Raw genomic sequence first — 21,558 nt, 5'->3', positions numbered from 1 at the left:
TGATCTTTGAAATTTTCTGTTCAGCTCTTGTACCTCCTCATTTCTTCCATTTGCTTTAGCATCTCTACGCTGGAGAGCAAGTTTCAGTGTCTCTTCAGACATCCATTTTGACCTTTTCCTTCTTTTTTTGTCTTCTTAATGACTTTTTGCTTTCTTCATTTTGAGCTACTTATGGATGTTGTTGTTGTTGTTGTTGTTACGTGCTGTGGGGTTGGTTCCAACTCATAGCAACCCTGTACAGGGTTTCCGAGGCTGTAAACCTTTACAGGAGTAGAAAGCCTCATCTTTCTCCCGCAGAATGGCTGGTAGTTTTGAACTGCTGACCTTGTGGTTTGCAGCCCGATTCGTAACCACCACGCTACCAGAGCGCCTTACTTATGGATGTAGTAGCTCAAAAAAGGAAACAAGTGTTAATTGTTACAATTTGATGAACTTGACCTATACTTATGGGTGTAGTAGCTCAAAATACCAATTGAAAGGCAAGGAGCCTTCACATCCAGTATCAGTCCTGTCTCTCCTGTATACAGGGTAGATAGAAATGGCAACTTAGATATTGGCTACCTAAAATGAGAGAGCGATAAAGGCACAAAGTGACTGGCTTACAAGTTTTCAAGAGGGAGTGTAGTTTAACAGTGTGTGGAGGAAGGTAGAGTCCCCACTGAATAGTATTCATCTTGTTTAGACAGGTCAGGTGAAAAGAGATGGAGATAAGATTCTTATGATTAATAGTGAGTAATTGGTATCATGACTAATTGCAACTGTCACAATTGTAAAGGTAGAAGTTTTGTAACAAAAAAGGGGGAGTAGTTAATCTTACAAGGAGCTCTGGTAGCATAGTGGTTACTAGTCAGACTGCTAATGTCACGGTCAGAAGTTCAAAACTACCAGGCATTCCGCAGGAGGAAGATGAGGCTTTTTGATCCCATAAAGATTTATAGCCTCATAAATCCTATACAGGGTCGCTATGAGTCGATACCGACTCCATGACACATAACCACCACCAAGCAGTTAATCCTATAGTCCAGAAACTGAAGACCCTAGGACCATCGAGGTAGAAGAGCACAAGTGGAGTGTGAGACCCTCTCCAGAGAAGTAGTGACACCAGAGATGGAGGCACAGATAAGGACGTGGAGAGAGGGAGCAGCTGAGGACTCTAGACTCATGGAAAGAGAAGGACTGAGTGTTGGGGGCCAGGAGGCAGACTTATAGAATGTGCCCTTTGATTCTTTAAGTTCTATATTCCTGAGTGTTTTGACATCCCCCTGTCCCTCCCCCAAAAAATCCCACAGGAAATGGAAGCTAAAAAAAAAAGAGCGATTATGTTGAAAAAAAATATTGCTACTTAAATTTCAGTTCATACATGCTTGGGTTTATTCCAAGCAAAACGTGTTTAAGCATGTCTTTGTAAGCAGTATATGTCTGCAGACAAGTTATCTCAGTAATACATTAGTCTTAGTTTTGTTAGAGTGCATTTTAAAAATGGTCCTAGTTAAGCAGTTCTTCTGAGGAGATTTGCTTGGCCAGTTCAATTCAAAGCAGAAAGGTCAGCTTAAAGGGTTATGATGACTATTTGGGGGACTTCACGGTACTTAACAACAACGTAGCGTAGTGGTTACGAATCGGACTGTGAACCTTAAGGTCAGCGGTTTGAAACTACCAGCCGCTCTGCGGGAGAAAGATGAGGCTTTCTACTCCCGTAAAGGTTTACACCCTCTGAAACTCTGTACAGGGTCGCTGTGGGTTGGAACCGACTCGATGTCACTTAACAACAACAACAAGGGGTAATTCTGATAGATATTCTCAAAGGACACAGGACGATTCTAGGGACTTAACCATGAAGAAATTTTAAGAAAATTGAAAACTTCATCAGTAAGAAAAAGGCCAGGAAAATTGTACCGAGTAAGTTTTTAAAATCATAACAGTGCACCTATTCATTCTTCAAGGGTAGCAAGAGCTGTCATACAAAAATTTTGTTGGGAAACCTAACCGTATCCACTCTACATCCCTGATCTTGTCTCTTCAGGCTTCTTTTTATTCCCAAAACTCAAAAAACACTAAAAAGGAACATGATTTTAGTCCCCCAATAATGCCTCTAAGAGAAAAGCCCCTGTGGTTTTGATGTGGTGCAAATTGAAGAGCGCAGACTTAGTAAGAGCTATATAATCACTGCCTTCGAAATGTTTAGACTTGGGTGGAGGATATGTCAAGGAACAGTAGCTTAACATTTTAGGTTTCGTTTAATAACTTTTTTTATGGTTTTGTAGCAATATTTTTTACATACCCTCATAATGATATTTTTCTTAATAAGTTCAACATTCAAACTCTCAGGCAGTTTCTGTTGACTTGAGTTTTTTCCCGTGTATTTGCTATTCTTTCCTATTTTTTTGTGTCTTATATTTTCTTGAAAAGTAGATGTTACAAATACTATAATGTAGAAACTCTGGGAATCAATCACCACCCCACATTCCCAGTGTTTGTTATTGCCATTTGTTGTTTTGCTGATGCTGTTACTGTTTTTTTTAGTATCTTTTCTAGACCAATTATGCAATGTACATTCTTTGCCCTGTGCAGTCACTGATAGCTTAATGGTCAGGTAATGAACAGACGGATTTTCTTAGATACCTAAATTAGTGAGTCTCACACCTTACCATGGAGCCCTGTGTCTGTGTTAGAGCTCCACTGAAAGGTTCTGGCAGTTTACAACTCTGCCTTAACCTTCACCTCCTCCTTGCATAGTACCTCAAGGACAGGCATTAGGATTTCTCAGGTCATACCAGGAAAAGTACACAGCCCTGCACATATACCTGACTTTCTGTTGTTGTTAGGTGCTGTCAGGTTGGTACCAGCGCATAGTAACCTGGTGCACAACAGAATGAAACACTGTCCTACAATAACCTCACCATCGTTGCTGTGTTTGAGCCCATTGCTGCTGCCATTGTGCCAATCCATCTTGTTTGGGGTCTTCATTTTTTTATCTGACCCTCCACTTTATCAATCATGATGTCCTTCTCCAGGGACTTGTCCCTTTTGATACTCTGTTCAAAGTATCACCATCCTGACTTCTAAGGAGCATTCTGAGTATACTTCTTCCAAAACAGGTTTGTTTGCTCTTTTGGCAATCGGTGGTACTTTTAATATTCTCCTCCAACACCATACCTTAAATACATCAATTCTTCTACAGTCTTCTTTATTCATGGACCAACTTTCATATGTATTTGATGCTCTTGAAAATACCATGGTTTGAGTTAGATGCACGTTAGTTCTCAAACTGACATCTTTGCTCTTCAACACTTTAAAGAGGTCTTGTGCAGCAAATTTGTCTAATGGAATACATCATTTGATTTCCTGACTGCTGCTTCCATGAGAGCTGATGATTGATCTGAGCAAAATGAAGTCTTCGACAGTTTCAGTCTTTTCTGTTTATATGGATGTAATTTTTTGGTCCATCGGCGAGGATTTTTGTTTTATTTATATTGAGGTACAACTCATGTTTAAGACTGTGGTCTTTCATCTTCATCAGTAAGTATTTTAAGTCCTTTTCACTTTCAGCTAGCAAGGATGTAGCATCTCCATATTGCTGCTTGTTAATGAGTCTTCCTCCAATCCTGTTGCAATGCTCTTCTTCATATAATCCAGCTTTTTGGATTATTTGATCAGCATACAAATTGAATAAATATGGTGAAAGAATACAACCTTGGTAAACATTTTTCCTAATTTTAAATTATTCATTGTTCCCTTGCTCTGTTCAGACAACTGGCCTTTTGTGTATGTACAGATTCCTCATGAGCACAATTAAGTGTCATGGAATACCCATTTTCCACAATGTTGTCCATGGCCTGTCATGTTCCACTTAATCGATAGTCTTTGCATAGTCAATAAAGCACACATAAATAAATATCTTTCTGATATTCTCTGCTTCCAGCCAAGATCCATCTGATGTCAGCAATGATATCCCTCATTTGACGTCCCTGTGTGAATCCGACTTAAACCTCTGGCAGTTCTCTGTCAATGTACTGTTGCAGATGTTTTTGAATTATCTTAAGCAAAATTTTACTAGCATGTAATATTAATTATATTGTCTAATGTATCATTTCCACATTCTATTGGGTCACCTCTTTCTGGAATGGGCACAAATATGGATTTTTTCCCAATCAGTTGGCCAGGTAGCTATCTTCAAACTTTCTTGGCATAGATGAGCAAGTGCCTCCAGTGCTGTATCAGTTTGTTGAAAATTTTCTATTTGTATTTCATCAATTCTCAGAGCTTTGTACTTTACCAATGTCTTCAATTCACCTTGGACTTCCTTCAGTATGATGAGCTCTTGATCATATGCTACCTCTTGAAATGTTTGAACATTGACCATTTCTTTTTGGTACAGTGACTCTGTATATTCCTTCCATCTTCTTTTGATGCTTTCTGCATCAGTCAATATTTTGCTCATAGAATCCTTCAGAACTGCAAGCTGAGGCTTGAACTTTTTTCTTCAGTTTCCTCAGTTTGAGAAATGCTGAGCGTGTTGTTACCTTTTAGTTTTCTAACTAACTATTTGCATATTTCTTTATAATATTTGACTTTGTCTTCTTGAACTGCCCTTTGAAATTTTCTATCCAGATCTTTACCTCCTCATTTCTTCTGTTTGCTTTAGACTCTATGCTAGAGAGCAAGTTTCAGAGTTTCTTCTGACATCTATTTTGGTCTTTTCCTTATTTCTTTTTTTCTTAATGACTGTTTGCCTTCTTCCTATGTGATGTTCTTGATGTCATCTATGGTCTTATGTCAGTAGTGTCTAATTCATCAAATCTGTTCTTGAGATGACTTCTAAATTCAGGTAGAATATGTTCAAGTTCATATTTTGGCTCTCATGGACTTGTTTAGGTTTTCTTCAGCATCAGCCTGAACTTTCATATGAGCAATTGATGGTCTGCCGCTGGCCTTACTTTCACTGATGATATGGAGCTTTTCCACCGTCTCTTTCCATAGATGTAAGTCAACTTGATTTCTGTATATTCCATCTGGTGAGATCTATGTGTATAGTCTTCTTTTATGTTGTTTAAAAGAGGTATTTGCAATGAACGAGTCATTGGTCTTACAAAATTCTATCATGTGATCTCCAGTATCGTTTCTGTCACTAAGGCCATATTTTCCAAGGACTGATCCTTCCTCTTTGTTTCCAGCCTTTGTATTCCAATCACCAATAATTATCAATACATCTTGGTTCCATGTTTGATCAATTTCAGACTGAAGAAGTTGGTAGAATTCTTCAATTTCATCATCACTGGCTTTAGTGATTGGTGCATAAGTTTGAATCATAGTGATATTAACTGGTCTTCTTTGTAAGCATACGGATTTTATCCTATCACAGACAGCTTTAGCTTTATACTTCAGGATAAATATTGAAATGTCCTTTCTCATGATGAATGCCACACCATTCCTCTTCAATTTGTCATTTCCAGAGTAGTAAACCATGTGATTGTCAGATTCAGAATGGCCAATACTAGTCCATTTCAGCTCACTAATGCCTACAATATCGATGTGTAAACATTCCATTTCATTTTTTACAAGTTCCAATTTTCCTAGATACAAACTTTGTACATTCCATATTCTGATTATTAGTGGATGTTTACAGCTGGTTCTCTTCATTTTAAGTTGTGCCCCATCAAGAAATGAAGGTCCTGAAGAGTTTACGCCATTTGCATCATCACTGTCAATTCTACTTTGAGGAGGCAGCTCTTCCCTAGTGGTATTTTGTGTGTCTTCTATCCTGAGGGGCTCATGTTCCAACAATATATCTGATAGTATTCTGCTACTCTTCATCATGTTTCAATATTCAAATTTCTAGTGCTATCTGACAGTGTTTCACTGTTAAAATGTTTTCAGTGACTAAAATATTCAAAGTAGTCTGTTTCTCCTTCTTTCTAGTCTGTCTTAATCTGGAAGCACAGTTGAAACCTGTCTACCATGCATGATCCTGCTGGTATTTAAAATATGGGTGGCACAGATTCCCAAATCACAGCAACACACAAGCTACCACAGTACAACAAACTGACAGATGAGTGGCAGTTTGACCATCTAGTACTCAGAAATATAGCAAGGCTTATTGAAGTCCCCTATGAACATCTAATTTCTAAGGGTTTTTTGGCCAGTCACTAGTTTATCCCAATTGACATGATTTCCTCATACAGCTAAGATGTTAGACAATTGTGGTTGGGTTTTTTGTTTTGTTTTTATCCAACAAATGTCCTAGAGATAGGACTCTTCAATAAAGACAAGTCCCATGAATGGGACTTTACCAGTAAGTTTTCAAACAGATTAAATAGTGTACTTTCTGACCATGGAGCTTTTGGGGGAACTCCAAAACCATTCTGTTCACTCCGCTGGCTGCTTGGCTGCTGGTTTTCATAGCTACTGTAATTTTGCAGCAACTGGTTTTCAAGGCTGTTGTGGAGCTAGGGCGAGAAGAGATGAGAATAAGACCTGTTGCATTGCAAGAGAAGCTTGCTATTCTTACTGAGATCCAGCCATTTTTCTAGAATAAATGCTCTTCAGGTTCTTGTAAGTCTTTGGTTAACTTCCAAAGCTTTGACAGTTTTTTCAGTATTCATACTGCTTTCATGGAGGACAGTGGGTTTTCAGAGGTCCTTATTCCACCATTATCATTAACAATGCTTTTCCTGTTAATATATTCTTAGTATACAAGAAAACAGTGATTGTGATAAAATATTCACAAACCATACCCCAAAGAATAAAACTCGTTGACTTGACACCTGCTGACATGCTAGGCTCTGGTGGACACTGGTCGAAGTGGTACAGAGCTTCCTCTGTTCTGTCCAGCTTTACGTGGCCTGTCAGAGTGCCCATAAATCATTCTCATGTAACCCTCTAAGAGAAAAGTACCTCACATAGAGAATCAGAAGCTAATCCACTGGTTCTAGGGACCAGAAGGAAGTGCATGTTGCATTGATAGTGGTGATGGTGATTGTATATCATGTCAACTTTTTCTCCGGTGTCAGGAGTTCTTGCTGAAGATTTTCTGTGTGTTCCGGAACCTGATGAAGATGAGTGTCTTCCCTCGGGATTGGATGGTGCTGCGGCTGCTCACAAGCAAGTAAGTATGGAAGAGTGCTGCACCTATTGCCACAGAACTGTTCTCAGACCAAGGAGAGTATGTGTGAGAGAGAGAGAGAGAGAGGAATAAAAAAAGCAGGGATGAGAGCTAAGGCTATGAGTTCAGAGAAGAGAGGGTGGATGAGAAAATATTTGAAGACATAATAAGACTTGAACATTGACTATAGGTACAAAGAGAGAAAAAAGAGTTAAAAATGGTTTAGAAATGGAACCTGAGTACCTGGTTGTTTAGGTTGCTCATAGTACGGGTAGAAACAGAAACATTAGGCTGTAAAATATAAGATCCAAAGAAGAAGCCATCCTAGAGGAAGGCCTGCTCAGTGGTCAGTTGACCTTTGCTGCCTCATAGCATTAATCAGTGTCCCAAGCTCCCTCTCAATTTGATTTGTGTTGTCACTAGACATTGCTTACCTCCCACCATTAGTGCTAGTTACCTACCTGAGACCTAGCTGTGGAGTTCAGAACACTCCTGATTCTGGCCACAGGATTCGCTGTAAGGAATAGCCTCAACCTGCCTGCCCATTCATATTCCCAGCTTATACTTCCCCTGAGCAAACTAACAGAGTGATACAGATGATAGGAACTGACTTACCGCTTGACCTTCACTTTATAGTCAACTGCTTCATCCCATTGATCTGCCTTTTAAGTTGGCATACAAAATGTAGTGAAATTATTTATGGTCAACAATACTGGGATAGTCTTTCTACTTCGTACATTTTATAGAGTGCCCTTTTTTCCCCCCAAACTGCAAACAAACATTGTTTACAGAACAGAAGAGAAAAGTGGTTATGAACAAAGTTGCACAGAATTGTCATCAAATAATATATTCTCTGTTTGAATCCCTCTAGTTTATTAACTTTACACAGAACACGCTTACCTATCCTGCAGTACTAGTATTTTTCAAGATTTTTACCCTTCAAATGTGTTACTCCTCTACTGGTGAAGTAATCACTCTAATGCTGTTTTTGCCTGTCCTCCTTCTGTACCACAAGTCCCAGTGTCCCCTTGCTGAGTAACCAAGTTCTCTATAATCTAGTCCTTACCTACCTGCCCCACTTGACTTCTTCTCCGCCTTAGTCCATTCCCTGGATTCCAACAGACTAGTCTTTCTGTTGTTTTGGTTTTTGTTAAGTGTCGTCAAGTTGGTTCTGACTCATCATGACCCTGTATAGGGTTTCCAAGGAGTGACTGGTGAGTTTAAACCACTAACTATATGGTTTAAACCAACATTACAGTCCAGCATTTTATTCCCTATCAAAGACTTAAATCAGATGATTCATAGATTAAACTAATGGCATACCAAAGTGTATAAACCCTATTTTCAAATACAATTATACCCTAAGTCCTACATATTAGCCATAATATATGTTGGTTACACAAAAGTAATAGAATCACTTTAAATTGGAAGACACTTTAGGAAACTATTAGACCTTATCCCCTACTGAATTTCTGTTAAGGGTGGTGAAAAAATTGGGAACAGGTAGTAGTGATAATTGCTCAACATAGTGAACATAATTAATGTCACTGAATTGTACACATAAAAATGGTTGAAATGGTGAATGTTTTGTTATATACACAGGCGGTTCAGAAAGTTCATGAAAAAATTTCATTATCTTTTAATTCTGTTTTCTACAAATTTTTTGAAGCCCCTTGTTATAACTCTGAATATACTAAAAATAATTGAATCGTACACTTGAAGTGAGTGAATTGCTTAGTATGTGAATTATATCAATATGTCTGCTAAAAGCAATATGTCTGCCAAAAGCATTATGTGTATTTCATCAACATAAAAATTTTTAAACCTTCCTTTTACGGGCAGGGAAACAGACCCAGAGATAAGAAGTATGGAGGCCAGATAATAACCTATCTCAGTCTAGAACCCTTTGCTGTCCCACTTATGGGGCATTTCTCTGAGACTAGTCTTCTGGGGGATTTGTACCATCTATCTCCTCCCCTTAAAGTCACATCATACATGGACTCTTACATGAACTGTACTTGAGAAGTTGGTGCATAAGCCATAGCTAACTGATGTTAATCTGCCGTATGCCATTGTGAGTCTTTTAACTCTGCCAATGCTTTGTTTCCTTACTGTAGTATTATAGTCACTACTGTCCAGTACCTGTCCTCAGCACTGCACAAGAATTTTACAGAGACAGACTTTGACTTTAAGGTAGGAATTCAATAAATATGTCACTAACTTTATAACAACCCTAGAAAACCAAAATCAAAGCTCATTGGTTTTTGGCTTATTAATATATTCATAGTTTCAAACAGCTTCCAAACCTGATATAAGAATATGGCCTGGGAACTCTTCTGTTGGCAGTTTTGGGAGGCATGTAGACTACCAGAGTCAACACTACTGGCTCAGAAGAATCTCCCCCACTCCCCTGAAAGGAAAAGTCCTATTGGAATGGGTATTTTAAGAAGAAATATTTTTTTTAAAAGAAAAGGCAGAATCTTAAGATTGTAAAGTAGGCTCTATATAACATACATATATTTAGAATCTTTCCTTATAATGCTAAGGGCTGAGATTGTCAAATGTTTCCTGTTTCTCTGTCTTTCTAGGTGTGGAATTCTTATTTTAGCTTGGCAGTTCTGTTCATAAATCAGCCAAGCCTCCAGCTAGAGATTGTCACTTCAGCCAAGAGGAAGAAGATCCTAGATAAGTAAGACAGATGTCTCCTATTTACCGCCTACCTCATGCCTAGATGGGGATATATTTCCATGGGACACTGCGTCAGAAGTCCACAAGTTTCTCACCTGGATAGCTTCCCAGGGGGCTGAGTGTGACATTCCCAGAGCAGTATTTTTGGCAGAATCCTTGCGTTGCCCTCAAGCCTAGGAAGCACTAGAAACAAAACAGTTGCAAAGTATGAGCCTTACTGCATTTGCAGTCCTCTCTTCTTGAACATACTCCCACTAACATCTGGTTTCTGTTTCTTTTCTCAGGTATGGGGACATGCGTGTGATGATGGCTTATGAACTGTTCAGCATGTGGCAGAATTTGGGTAGGTCTTTTCTCTGTATTTTGACCTTCTGTATAGTCTGTAATCAAAAAGTGACATGAGTGGTAACTTTCCCCAAGTTTTATGAATGTAAATTCAGATCCAGGATATTTTCGCATACCTTTAATATAACATTGCAGGTGGACATAACAGATATGCCCAAAGCCCTGGACAATATTTGGGCTGAGAAATAAAACCCCAGAAATACATACGTACAGTCTTTTCTTTGAGGATGAAAATTAAGAGGAAAAATAAGAGGAGGGCTCTAGTAATTTATGCAAACTTGAAAACTGATGCCTTGATATCCTCCATGTAAGTCATGTCTCAGGCTGGATGTTTTAGACTCAAAAGAGTAGATCTTAAATATATGCAGCACATGAAAAAGGACAGACATTCGTTATAATAAAGTTTGAAACACTTCTTGGGTCTCTGGTATTTAAGCATCCGGGTCAGGTGCCTGACACCAATTACATCAAGGAACTTGTGCTAAGGGAATTGTAGCCTCTGGGTGAGGTTAATTTTGGCTTTCACAGATTCTTTTCACAGCATTTCTAATGCAGCTGCTTTTGAGTCTGAAATTCTCAGAGCAGTGTTTTTTTCAGAATCCTTGGGTTGTCCTTGAGACTGAGTGGGCCTGTGGGATGCTAGAAAAATTACTGTTACTGTTCCAAGTGAGGTTGGCTTTCAGCTGAGTTCAAGGCTATGAAACCTTAGGAGTGATGATGGCAAAGTCATGTAGTCCTCCAGCCACCAACCCTTGAGGCAGCAAGCAAGTTGCAAGACATCCTTTCTGGCACTAGGACTTTCCATCCCTGAGTGGGGCTGCATTACCCTGGGCACACTTTCCAGCTTCATTCAGTCCTCTCATTATTCTTGCACCCCATCAAGCTTTGTTATAGATTCTAATCCTGAAGTTAACTCTGAAAATTCCTAGGGATGAAGGAGATTCAAAAGTGCACCACATCCTAAAATTGGAATATCCAGAATCAGTCTCTGGGCTAACATTTACACCTTGGGTAAGCTTTCAAAATGGTAGGAATCAAAAAAGATGATGAATTTTCCTAATTAAGTCATACCTGCCTCATTACTTTTGGTGTAAATATCATTCATTCTCTGGTCCTTGAAAACTTGCTATGCTTGTATGTAACAATCATTGCACAGGCCCAAATTTTATGCCCTTCTTAGTCTCTGAGGGATTGAAAGTAATGCTGAAGATGGTTCACCATAAGGAAGAGGAAAGTCCTGTCCTATGGTCCTCAGGGAATCCCTAGGTAGCATAAATGGTTAGCACACTTGGTTGATATCTGAAAGGTTCAAGATCACCCAGAGGCACCTTGGAAGGAAGACCCAGCTGTCTACTTCTCAAAAAAAGTCAGCTATTGAAATGCTATGGGGAGCACAGTTCTACTCTAATACACTTGGGTTTGCCATGAGTCGGTATTGACTCCAAGGTAACAGATATGGCCCTCAGGGATGACCCTGACTTTTAGAAATATATCGAACAGTCAGATGGCAGACCATTCAGAAGAGGAACCTATATCAACCTTTCCCAGAGAAAAGTCTCATGAAGGAAGTTGAGGAATAAATTCAGCTATTCTGAGTAGGTGTCTGGATGCCAACAGAAATGCAATATGAAAATAAGGGGTAGGGAATGGCAAAATGAGAATCTCTAAGTCAGCTTTTGGGGGTGAGAGTGTGTGCAGGAGGCTCCTGATAACTCAGGAGGAAGCTACTCGATGTATTAGAACAACCTCATGGACTCCAGACCTTTGGTAGCTGGACCAGGGACTGGATATCCTCATCACTTAAATGACTCCAAGCTAAAAGTAGAAACACTTGACATAGTGCATTTTTAAGTAGACCATCTGAACTGTAGCTGGTTGCTCAGAAATCCCGTTCTGTTAAAGTGGAGAATTCTATTTGTTGACTTCAGAGAGATTGTTCAGGTAGCTGTTCCTGGGAGAAAGTTCTTTGGAAAGGCATTTTTATACCTACTGAACACTTGCTTGAACTCAGATGGGCCCATTTCATACATGAATTCTAAAAAGTCAATAGAAGGAATATCTCAAAAAACCATTGGGGAAAACTTGTTTTGCTCTCAGAAGCTTTCAGTGAAATTAGCATATACTTGGGAAGGATCAAAGCAGGCATGAACTAATAACTGTTGGGTTTTGTTGTTCAGGTGAACATAAGATCCACTTTATTCCGGGAATGATTGGTCCTTTCTTGGGTGTGACACTGGTCCCACAGCCAGAAGTACGGAATATCATGATTCCCATCTTTCACGACATGATGGACTGGGAGCAGAGAAAAAATGGCAACTTCAAACAGGTGAGATGATTGCTGGTAGGGTTCAGGGTGCTCTCCTCTGGGATGTACCCCTTCTGCTCAGCCCAAGTGTCCAGGCCAGGGTTCCAGTGAGGACGAGGGATGGCTTGGCCATTTGAATCCTGTGCAAGGGTTTACCACACTAGCTGGCCTGAACTGATTGATGAATTTTCTTGAGGAAGTTAGAAGCCAGGAAAGAATCAGAGGAAAATAATGGACATCATGTGAAAGGACCTTTCTGATCACGGGAAGAGTGACTATAACTTTCCACCTACCTTAGCAGAGCACCCCAGGAGCTCATTGTTCTTCCTCTCCTGAGAACCTCTAGTGTTCACTAGGCATTTCTTGGGCCAGAGACCAGACCAGATGATTTTTCATGACTCAGAATAGCCTAAGATTACACAGGCTCCTACACAGAAGGGCATGTTCAGGAGTTGCAAACCCTTGGCTTTTGACTGAGTGGCTTCAGGTCACCCTTCTGTGCAGTTCTTCTATAACCTCTAAGGTCTGAGGAATAGAGCTAGGACCAGTAAGAGTCAGTAATAGGGAAGCTGATTTTAGCTAATAAAGGAAATACACTGCTAGCAACAAGATCTGTCCACTGTTAGCTATACTGCTTTGGGAGATGAAGCGTTCCTCTTTGCAGCTGGGCCTCAAGCAGAAATTCCCAGGAGAGTTTTAGGGGAAATTCCTACACATTGAGTTGGGGATTAATTGGTTCCTTGCTAAGCTACTGCCCAGCCTTATGATTCTAGGATGAACCAGTTTTCTTAAAATGAATGATTGTAACAGTTAGAGTCAACCAAGCAAACAGTACATTTTACTCTTTTTTTTAAAAAAAAATTTACATCACAGTAGATTTCACTTTTTGACTTATAGTTCTGTACATCTTGACAAATGCATAGTCATGCAACCACTGCCAAAAGCTATTTTAAATTCCTAATTATTTTATTTTGCTGTCCCTTTGAGATCAAACCTTCCCTCTCCCCTTAACTTAACGGCAATCAGTGATCTGTTCTCCATACTGTATTGCCTTTTCCAGAATATCATGTGAACAGAATCACGTAGAGTGTATCCTGCTAATAAGACTGGCTCCTTTCGTAACATAATACCTTTTAAAGATTCATGCATCCTGTTTCAATAGTTTCTTCTTTCTATTGCTGACTAGTTTTCCATTATATTAATATACCACAATTTACCTATTTGCCATTTGAAAGATATTAGGATTATTTCCACTTTTGGGTGATTATGAATATATCTGCTATAAACATTTGTGTAAAAGTTTTATATGAACATGTACTTTTAGTTTTCTTGGGTAAATCACTAGGAAAGGGTTGTTTGGTTTTAAGATAAATGTATATTTAACTTTGTAAGCAACTACCAAACTTTTCCAAAGTGGCTATACCATTTTGAAGTCCTATCAGCAGTGTATGAGAGTTCTAGTTGCTCTACATCTTCGTTAGTGCTTAGTGTATTAGTTTATTTATTTTAGCCAAATATGATAGGTGTGTAGTTGAATCTCATTATGGTTTTAATTTCCCTGTTAGTCATTTTCTTAATGACTAAGGATTAATGATGTGCCAATTTACCACCTTGCTATCTTCATTGGTAAAGTGATTCTTCACATGTTCTGCCTGTTTTCAATTGTGTTATTTGTTTTCCTGTTGTTGAGTTTTGGAAGCTCTTTTTATATTATTGATAAAAGTCCTTTGCTGAATGTAAGATATGCAAATATTTTCTCTTAGTCTTTAGTTCGTCCTTTCATTCTCTAAACAGTGTCTTTCACAGAACAAAATTTTTCATTTTCGTGATGTCCAATTTATCATTATTTTCCTTTTATGGATCATACTTGTGGAGTCATATCTGAAAATGTGTTGCCTAGCCCAGAGTCATAAGTATTTTATTCTTTGTATTTTTTCTAGAAGTTTTATGATTTTACATTTAGGTCTGTGTTCCATTTTGAGATAATATTTGAATAAGGTATGAAGTATGGAACAAGACTTATTATTTTGCATATGTCTAATTGTGCTAGCACCTTTTGTTGAAAAGGCTAGACATTTTCTTGAACATCTTTGCACCTTTGCCAAATTTCAGGTGATCATATTTCTGTGGGTCTCTTTCCATTGGCGATATATCTATTCTCTTACCAATGCCACAGTGTCTATAAAGTATGTTAATTTTATATTTAGTCTTAAAATTAGGTAGTGTGAGTCCTTTAACTCTGTTCTCTTTTTTTTTTTAATGTTCTATTGTTCTATTAACTGTTCTAGTTCTTATTCTTTTTCCTATAAATTTTAGAATTTGCATGTCAACATCTGTAAAATTCAAACTGGGATTTTGATTGGGATTGTATTGAATCTGTAGATTAAATTGGGAAAAATTAATATCTTAACAATATTGAGTCTTCTAGTCCATGAAGACAGTAGTATATCTCTCCATTTATTTAGATATTCTTTGATTTCATATAGTGTTTTATAGTTTTAGCATACAGATCTCACATACTATGTTGTTGGATTTATATGTAAGTATTCCCTGGGGTTTGGTACTATTATAAATGAATCTGATGTTTGAATTTTGCTTGCCAGTTATTGATTGCTAGTATATAGAAAAGCAGTATGTTTTTGTTTGTTGGCCTGTCTTGATCTTTGCAAAACTTGCTTTTTAGTTCTAAGAGCTTTTTTATAGATTCCTTGAGATTCTGATGTTTAGGCCATCATGTCTTCTGCAAATAGAAACAGTATTACATATTTCGTTTGATCTGTCTGCCTCTCATTTCTTTCTCTTGTCCTATTGTATTAACTAGGACCTTCACTATGATGTAAATAAAGGTGATGAGAACAGACATTTTGTCTTGTTCTTGATTTTAGGGAAGAAGCATTCAGTCTTTGATCATTAAGTTCCATGATCTTATAGTATTTTTAGAGAGGCTCTTTATTACAGGTAAATAATACTGAAGACATCTTTTCAGGAGTGTGTCTGTGTAACTGGGAAATAATAACTTCAAACAGAAAAGAGCTATTGCTTTTTACTGTTACTACAACCTGTGCCTTCAATTGTGCAAAATACCTAGTCTGATGAGATACCCAGTCATCAAGAAGTGGTTGACACTGCAGAACTGTACCATGGGTCATCTGAGTCTACTGAAACAAAGACTGCACTGTATCTCACACTACTAACACTGAGAGAAGTTTAGCTTTGTGGGAAGAGTAAGGCTGGTGTTAGTTTTGTTGCACACATCAAGACTCAGCTGATAGAGTGTATCTTCCCCCCAGTAAGTCTGTACTGAATGATTTAGTTGGCTTGGTGTAGAGTAATCATTCAGTGACTATTGTTGCTACTTCCCTTTGCCTTCAAGTATTTTAAAATAATGACCTATAATCTTCTGATTCCTCTTTTTAAAATGTCGCAATTTCTCCTAATAGCCTCTTCTTTTCTAGTACTTCAAGGGAGATGAAGCGATGTCCTCATATCCTCCCACCACCAGCTCCTTTGGATAGTACAGAGGTTCTTATATTTGAGAAGGCATCAGAATCACCTAAAGGGCTTTTTAAAATACAGATCGCTGGCTCTTCCCTTATCCCCAACCCAATTTCTGATTTGGTAGGACAAAGGCCAATTTGTAGCAAGGTCTCTGGTGAAGTTGATGCTTCTGGCCCAGGGTCCCACTTTAAGAATGCTTCAGACTCCAGTGAACTACTTGCATGCCTATATACATAGCTGTACTCTGCCTGCTGCTCCAGGTTCACTCCCTACCTATGTTCTCTTCTGTGCTGGGTATCCCAATTTACCTATCTCCTCATATGTGAAGAGAAATCCTTGTTCTTACAGACCCTTATTCCTTTGTTTATTTGTATTCTTTTGTTTTGTTTCAATTCCTGCTCCTAATGACCCTATAGGGGAAAGTAGAACTGCCTCCCTACCTGCTTCCTCACTTTGAAGGTTTGTTGCCAGCTGATTGACCAAGCTTGGTGGGACGAATTCCAGGCCCAACTTTAGGAACCCTAGTGGCACTGCGGGTTGGACATTGGGCTACTAAGTGTAAAGTTGACAGTTAAACCCACCAACCACTTCTGGGAAGAGAGATGAGGTTGGCTGCTCCCTTAAAGATTTATAATCTCAGAAATTCTATATAGGGTTACTAATGAGTCAGAATAGCTCAATGACAGTGGCTAAGTTTTTTAGCCCAGAGAGTCAAGTTTTACTAAAGGTAATACAGAAACAGCTGTAAGCAAACATTGACAGAGAACTTCCAGAGGTTCAAGCCGGATTGAGAGGAGGCCGTGGAATGAGGGATATCATTGCTGATGTCCAATGGATCTTGGCTGAAAGCAGAGAATATCAGAAAGATGTTTACCTATGCTTTATTGGCTGTGCAAAGGCTTTCGCTTGTGTGGATCATGACAAGCTATGGACAATGTTGCGATGTGTGAGTATTCTGGAACAATTAATTGTGCTCATGAAGAATCTGTACATGGATCAAGAGACAGTTGTTCAAACAATATGGGAACACAGAATGGTTTAAAATTAAGAAAAATGTGCTACAGGGTTGTAGTCTTTCACCATACTTATGCAACCTTTATGCTGAGCAAATAATACGAGAAGCTGGGTTACATGAAGAAAAAAATGGCATCAGGATTGGAGGAAGACTCATTTACAACCTGCGATATGCAGATGATACCACCTTGCTTGCTGAAAGTGAAGAGGACTTAAAATACAATACTTACTAAAACGAAAATCCTCACCACTGGACCAATAAACAACATTCTTATCAGTGGAGAAAAGATTGGAGCTGTCCAGTACTTCATTCTTCTTGGATCAACCATCAACACCAGCAGCTGTCAAGAAATCAAACGATGTATTGCATTAGGCAAATCTGCTGCACAAGATGTCAGCTTGAGGACTATGGTGCGCCTGAACCAAGCCATGGTATTTTCAGTAACCTCACATGCATGTGAAAGCTGGGCAGTAAATAAGGAAGACCATAGAAGATTTGATGCTTTTCAGTTATGGTGTTGGAGGAGAATATTGAAAGGCTGACAAAAGAACAAACAGATCTGTGTTGGAAGAAGTGCAGCCAGAGTGCTCCTTGGAGGCCAAGATGGCCAAACTTGGTCTCTCATACTTTGGACATATTGTCAGGAGGGACCAGTCGCTGGAGAAGGATATCATGTTTGGTAAGGTGGAGGGTCAGAGAAAAAGAGGAAGACACCCAGCAAGATGAATTGTCAAAGTGGCAGCGTCAATGGGCTCAAGTGTGACAACAATTGTGAGGTTGGCCCAAGAACGTCATTCTGTTGTGCATAGAGTCACTATGAGTCAGTACCAACTCGATGACACCTAACAACAATATCAAACTGTCTGATTTTTCATAACCCCACAGAAGTCCCTGCTGATGCCTCTTCTTTGCACAGAAAGCAGAACTGTATCATCTTGGACTTTCTACTTTCTCTGAAGTGTGTATATTGAAGCAGTTGATTTAGGTCAGACAATAACTAGTATGGTGGTCCCTACCCTGGCCATGTAGTAGACCACTATGAAAGGTACCAAATTTATTCACCTATTCTCATTTTCTGCTGCTGGGATCCTTATTGCTTTCAATAGGGTACTGCCTACAAGTTTCAGATATCCTCCCAATCTAATAATTGAATTTTCTAATTCAGTTATCCTTTGTGTGAGAAAATGCTTCTAATATAGCTGTTATTAAATGTAACCATGCCATAATTTTGTTTATATGAAATATCTATATAAATGTCACATTTTAATGTGTAAGTAGGGGTTTAGGAGATTTTATCTCACGTCACTTACAACTAATTTCTCACCTCAATGTAAATCTACTGAGAACTGTTGAACACCTTTGCAGGCAGAGTAGGACTTTACTAGCAAATGCAGAAAGCCCCAATATTCTGGCAGGGCAGTAGTAGTTACCCCAGCGAGTTAGGTACTAAGGATGCAAGTAGTGGGGGCTGTGTTCTCAGAGGAGAATCTCTGAAGGAGACATTCATATCTTTTCCCAGACTAATATCAGCCATTAGAATAAGTGCCAACCCCCCATCAAGCTCCCTTTGAGTGACTGGTTGGCTGGGTGGGTAAAGTTCTGACTTTACATATATAGTTATATTGTTCATATGCAGTTTTTTAAAGAAAAGCACCTTTCAAAATCCTTTTAGATCCAAAATAATTTTCTCTCCAGGGAATCCTTGATATAGCCTTAGATTGCAGGTAAGGGCATCTGACACTTTTAGACAGATTAGGTATGGCAGGGTGGTTTCTTGTGCTATGAAGATCTTTCTTCACTGAAATTTATTTGGAGCAAAGACAAAATTAGGAAGCACACCAAGATGTGAGAAATCTCCCATCCTCTTGAGCAATTTCCCACCATCCTTACCTATTACTGGGGCCAGATGTCCCATGATCTCTCTAAGGTTGGCTCAGATTTACAAAGTCTCTGCTTCCCTCTAGGTGGAGGCCGAGCTGATTGACAAACTGGACAGCATGGTTTCAGAAGGGAAAGGTGATGAGAGCTACAGGGAGCTCTTCGGCCTGCTGTAAGCTGCTCTAGCCCCTGGGGCCTCATGCAAGGGCTGGGGAGTTGGGGGCAGAGGGTCAGTGAGGGGTATGGTGACAGCTACATTGGGCAGGCTTCTAAGGGTGAGTATCAGGAGAGACCAGTCTATTCCTGGTGGTGATGGTATTCGCTGTGTGTCTGCATCCAGGCTCTCAAGGATCTCCATAATCCGTTGAGAAAGCTCATAACTCTAAGCTCCTAGCTTTTCTGACAGGGAAAGAATTATCGTGAGTCTTCATAGCATGCACTGCATCCAGTCGGTCTGGGTGGGGACTTAACCAGTTTAAGGCTCAAAGTTGGTATTTCAGTGAGGAGGGAAATGTAAATCCCCTTCTGAAAATGGGATTCCTTTTTGCCCTTCTCTGTAAGACAGCACAGTCAGCTTGAAAAATGCTGTCATGGGCTCCTGAATAAGTCATACCCCTTCTCCAGGTCTCAGCTTCCCAGTTTGTAAACTGGGGTTGTTATATGGAACAAAATCAAAGATTCTCCCAGGGCCATCATTCCATGGCTTCTGTTTGAGTTGATGGAGGTCAAGGAACCTCACAGTACTTGTCACAGGGTAAAGTTTAAAAGAGGGATTCATGGTTTTCACATCTTCCCAGGTAGACACTAATGTTCGTTTGTTATTTTTCTTTTTTAAGAAAAAATTACATTTACAACACTGGAATCCCTTCCCATTTTTTTAGTGCCACCTTGAAGACAAACCTATATTTGCTTTACATTTGCTTAGAACTTTACAATGTATACAATGTTTTGACATTTCTTACCTTATTTGATCCTCACAAACAACTGTGAGAAAAGAAAGCAAAAATTATCCTCATTCCTATTTTAAAGGTGATGAAACTGTGCTCAGAGAAGTATCCGCATGCCCTTCCTTATGTGATCAGTAAGAGGCATCTCTAGGAAGCACCCAGGAGTGGATCTTTCTGCCACTCTGCCCATTTTGTTTCGTGAGAAGTCAAACCATAAAATGTAAATTTATTAGTAATTTAAGGCAAAGAAATCTCTGCCTTAGCGCCTAGTAAATGTTATTACTACAATGGAAAAGTTACAAAAATAGCCTGGGATTTTTAATTAACTCACCAGTAGCGTTTCATAAGCTCTTCTAAGATCAGTCCAAGAACTGAGAGCTACAAATAACATGAAGCAACATCTTTTCTAATTTGTATCTTGAAGAAAATGTTTGTACATATACTGGAGAGAGAACAAAGAGTGGACCATAGGCTAATGAGTTTAGAAAAGATTCAATTAAACAAAATTGAACAACGCTCTTTAATGTAGTACTTTGCAAAGGCTTTAATGTGCGAAAAGGTATAGAAAGTTTCCAAAAGGAGGTTGTAGTGAGCAGCATTTACCATACTTGTTTCCTTAGAGAACATCTTTCCCTGTCCTCCGTGATGCTCGAGGTATGCAAAACAAATGTTGGAAAAAGGTGCAGTGGGTTTACCACACAGCTCAGAAGCTAGAGCCAGTAGTTTTGCCTTCTGTCTGTAGCAAAATGGGCCATGTCGGAAGCTCCCATGAAGCCCTGGCCCAGTTCAGGAAGACAGTTGTCATCATAGCAGCAGCGTTGACAGCAACTAAGCTATGGCATGAGTCCCTGGTGCTTCTGGGCTTGCTGTTCTAGGTAGCTCTCATGACCCTTGGGAGAGGCTCAAAGAATCAGGAAAAAAGATGTGTGGAATGAACCCTGGACCTAGGCCCATCATTGAAGCAAGCAAAAAGTGTTCAAGTTATCAACCCCAACAAAAAACCTGTAGGAAGGTAGACCTCAGAAGCAATGTTCTTTGAAGAAGCCAAAAGCTGCCCTGAGGTGCCAGGAGCACAGGTTTGGTTACTGAGAAAAGCCTGGACATTTAGCTCTTGGTACTTGCATATTTTGAGTGGAAACATCCCTGCCAATGGGTAAGAGCAGATATAATTTCTGGACTCTCACTGCCCCATTTGCTGGGCTTCCCAAGCTAGTGAGAGCTTCTTCCTTGGTTTGCATGAAGAAGTTGGTTTGTGTGTTTGCTGAGAATGGCTCTGAACAGTAAGCCTTTTGCCAAATGCAGGCCCATCTCTCAGTGGGCTCTTCCTCAGCTGTTCCTTCAGAACAGTGTACATCTAAGAGGGCTGGGACTTTGAAACCCCTCTCATAGTTCAGTAGCAACCTTAGGAACTTGCACAGGGCAATGGGAGACACATTCATTTGTTGCTGTCAGTTCAGTAACCTCGTTGTCTTTGCTTTCTGCTGCATGGAGTAGAACCCAGCTGTTTGGGCCCTACCCCAGGTAAGACTGCCATATGGTGATTCTGCTGTCTTGAGATCCATCATAGCCCCCATGGGCCCTGGGAGTTCACACACATGCTCAGGGAAGACTTATGAATTGTGCTTACTTCCCCCACCCCTTCAACCAATAGCCTGCTGGAAAAGGTTGAACAGGAAACATGGCGCGAGACCGGCATTTCCTTTGTGACCTCAGTTACCCGCCTCATGGAACGCCTTCTTGACTACAGGTATCTTCTTAGATATCTACTCACCCTCTTCTC

General features: G+C 39.6%; 1 protein-coding gene across 1 annotated transcript in view; it reads left to right on the top strand.

The window, feature by feature from the left end:
- Positions 1 to 21,558, top strand: part of DOCK3 (dedicator of cytokinesis 3) — a 716,589-nt gene that overhangs the window by 655,977 nt on the left and 39,054 nt on the right. Inside the window, exons 28-34 of the mRNA XM_006873644.1 lie at positions 7,011 to 7,105; positions 9,220 to 9,295; positions 9,691 to 9,791; positions 10,075 to 10,133; positions 12,313 to 12,461; positions 18,918 to 19,003; positions 21,430 to 21,525. Coding sequence (XP_006873706.1) covers positions 7,011 to 7,105; positions 9,220 to 9,295; positions 9,691 to 9,791; positions 10,075 to 10,133; positions 12,313 to 12,461; positions 18,918 to 19,003; positions 21,430 to 21,525 — 662 coding nt within the window. The remainder of the gene's footprint in view (positions 1 to 7,010; positions 7,106 to 9,219; positions 9,296 to 9,690; positions 9,792 to 10,074; positions 10,134 to 12,312; positions 12,462 to 18,917; positions 19,004 to 21,429; positions 21,526 to 21,558) is intronic.

This window comes from Chrysochloris asiatica, unplaced genomic scaffold, assembly GCF_000296735.1.
Source record: "Chrysochloris asiatica unplaced genomic scaffold, ChrAsi1.0 scaffold00246, whole genome shotgun sequence".
Taxonomy (NCBI): Eukaryota; Metazoa; Chordata; class Mammalia; order Afrosoricida; family Chrysochloridae; genus Chrysochloris; species Chrysochloris asiatica.
The sequence above is the reverse complement of the archived record's forward strand: the minus strand, read 5'-3'. Positions and strand labels throughout refer to the sequence as shown.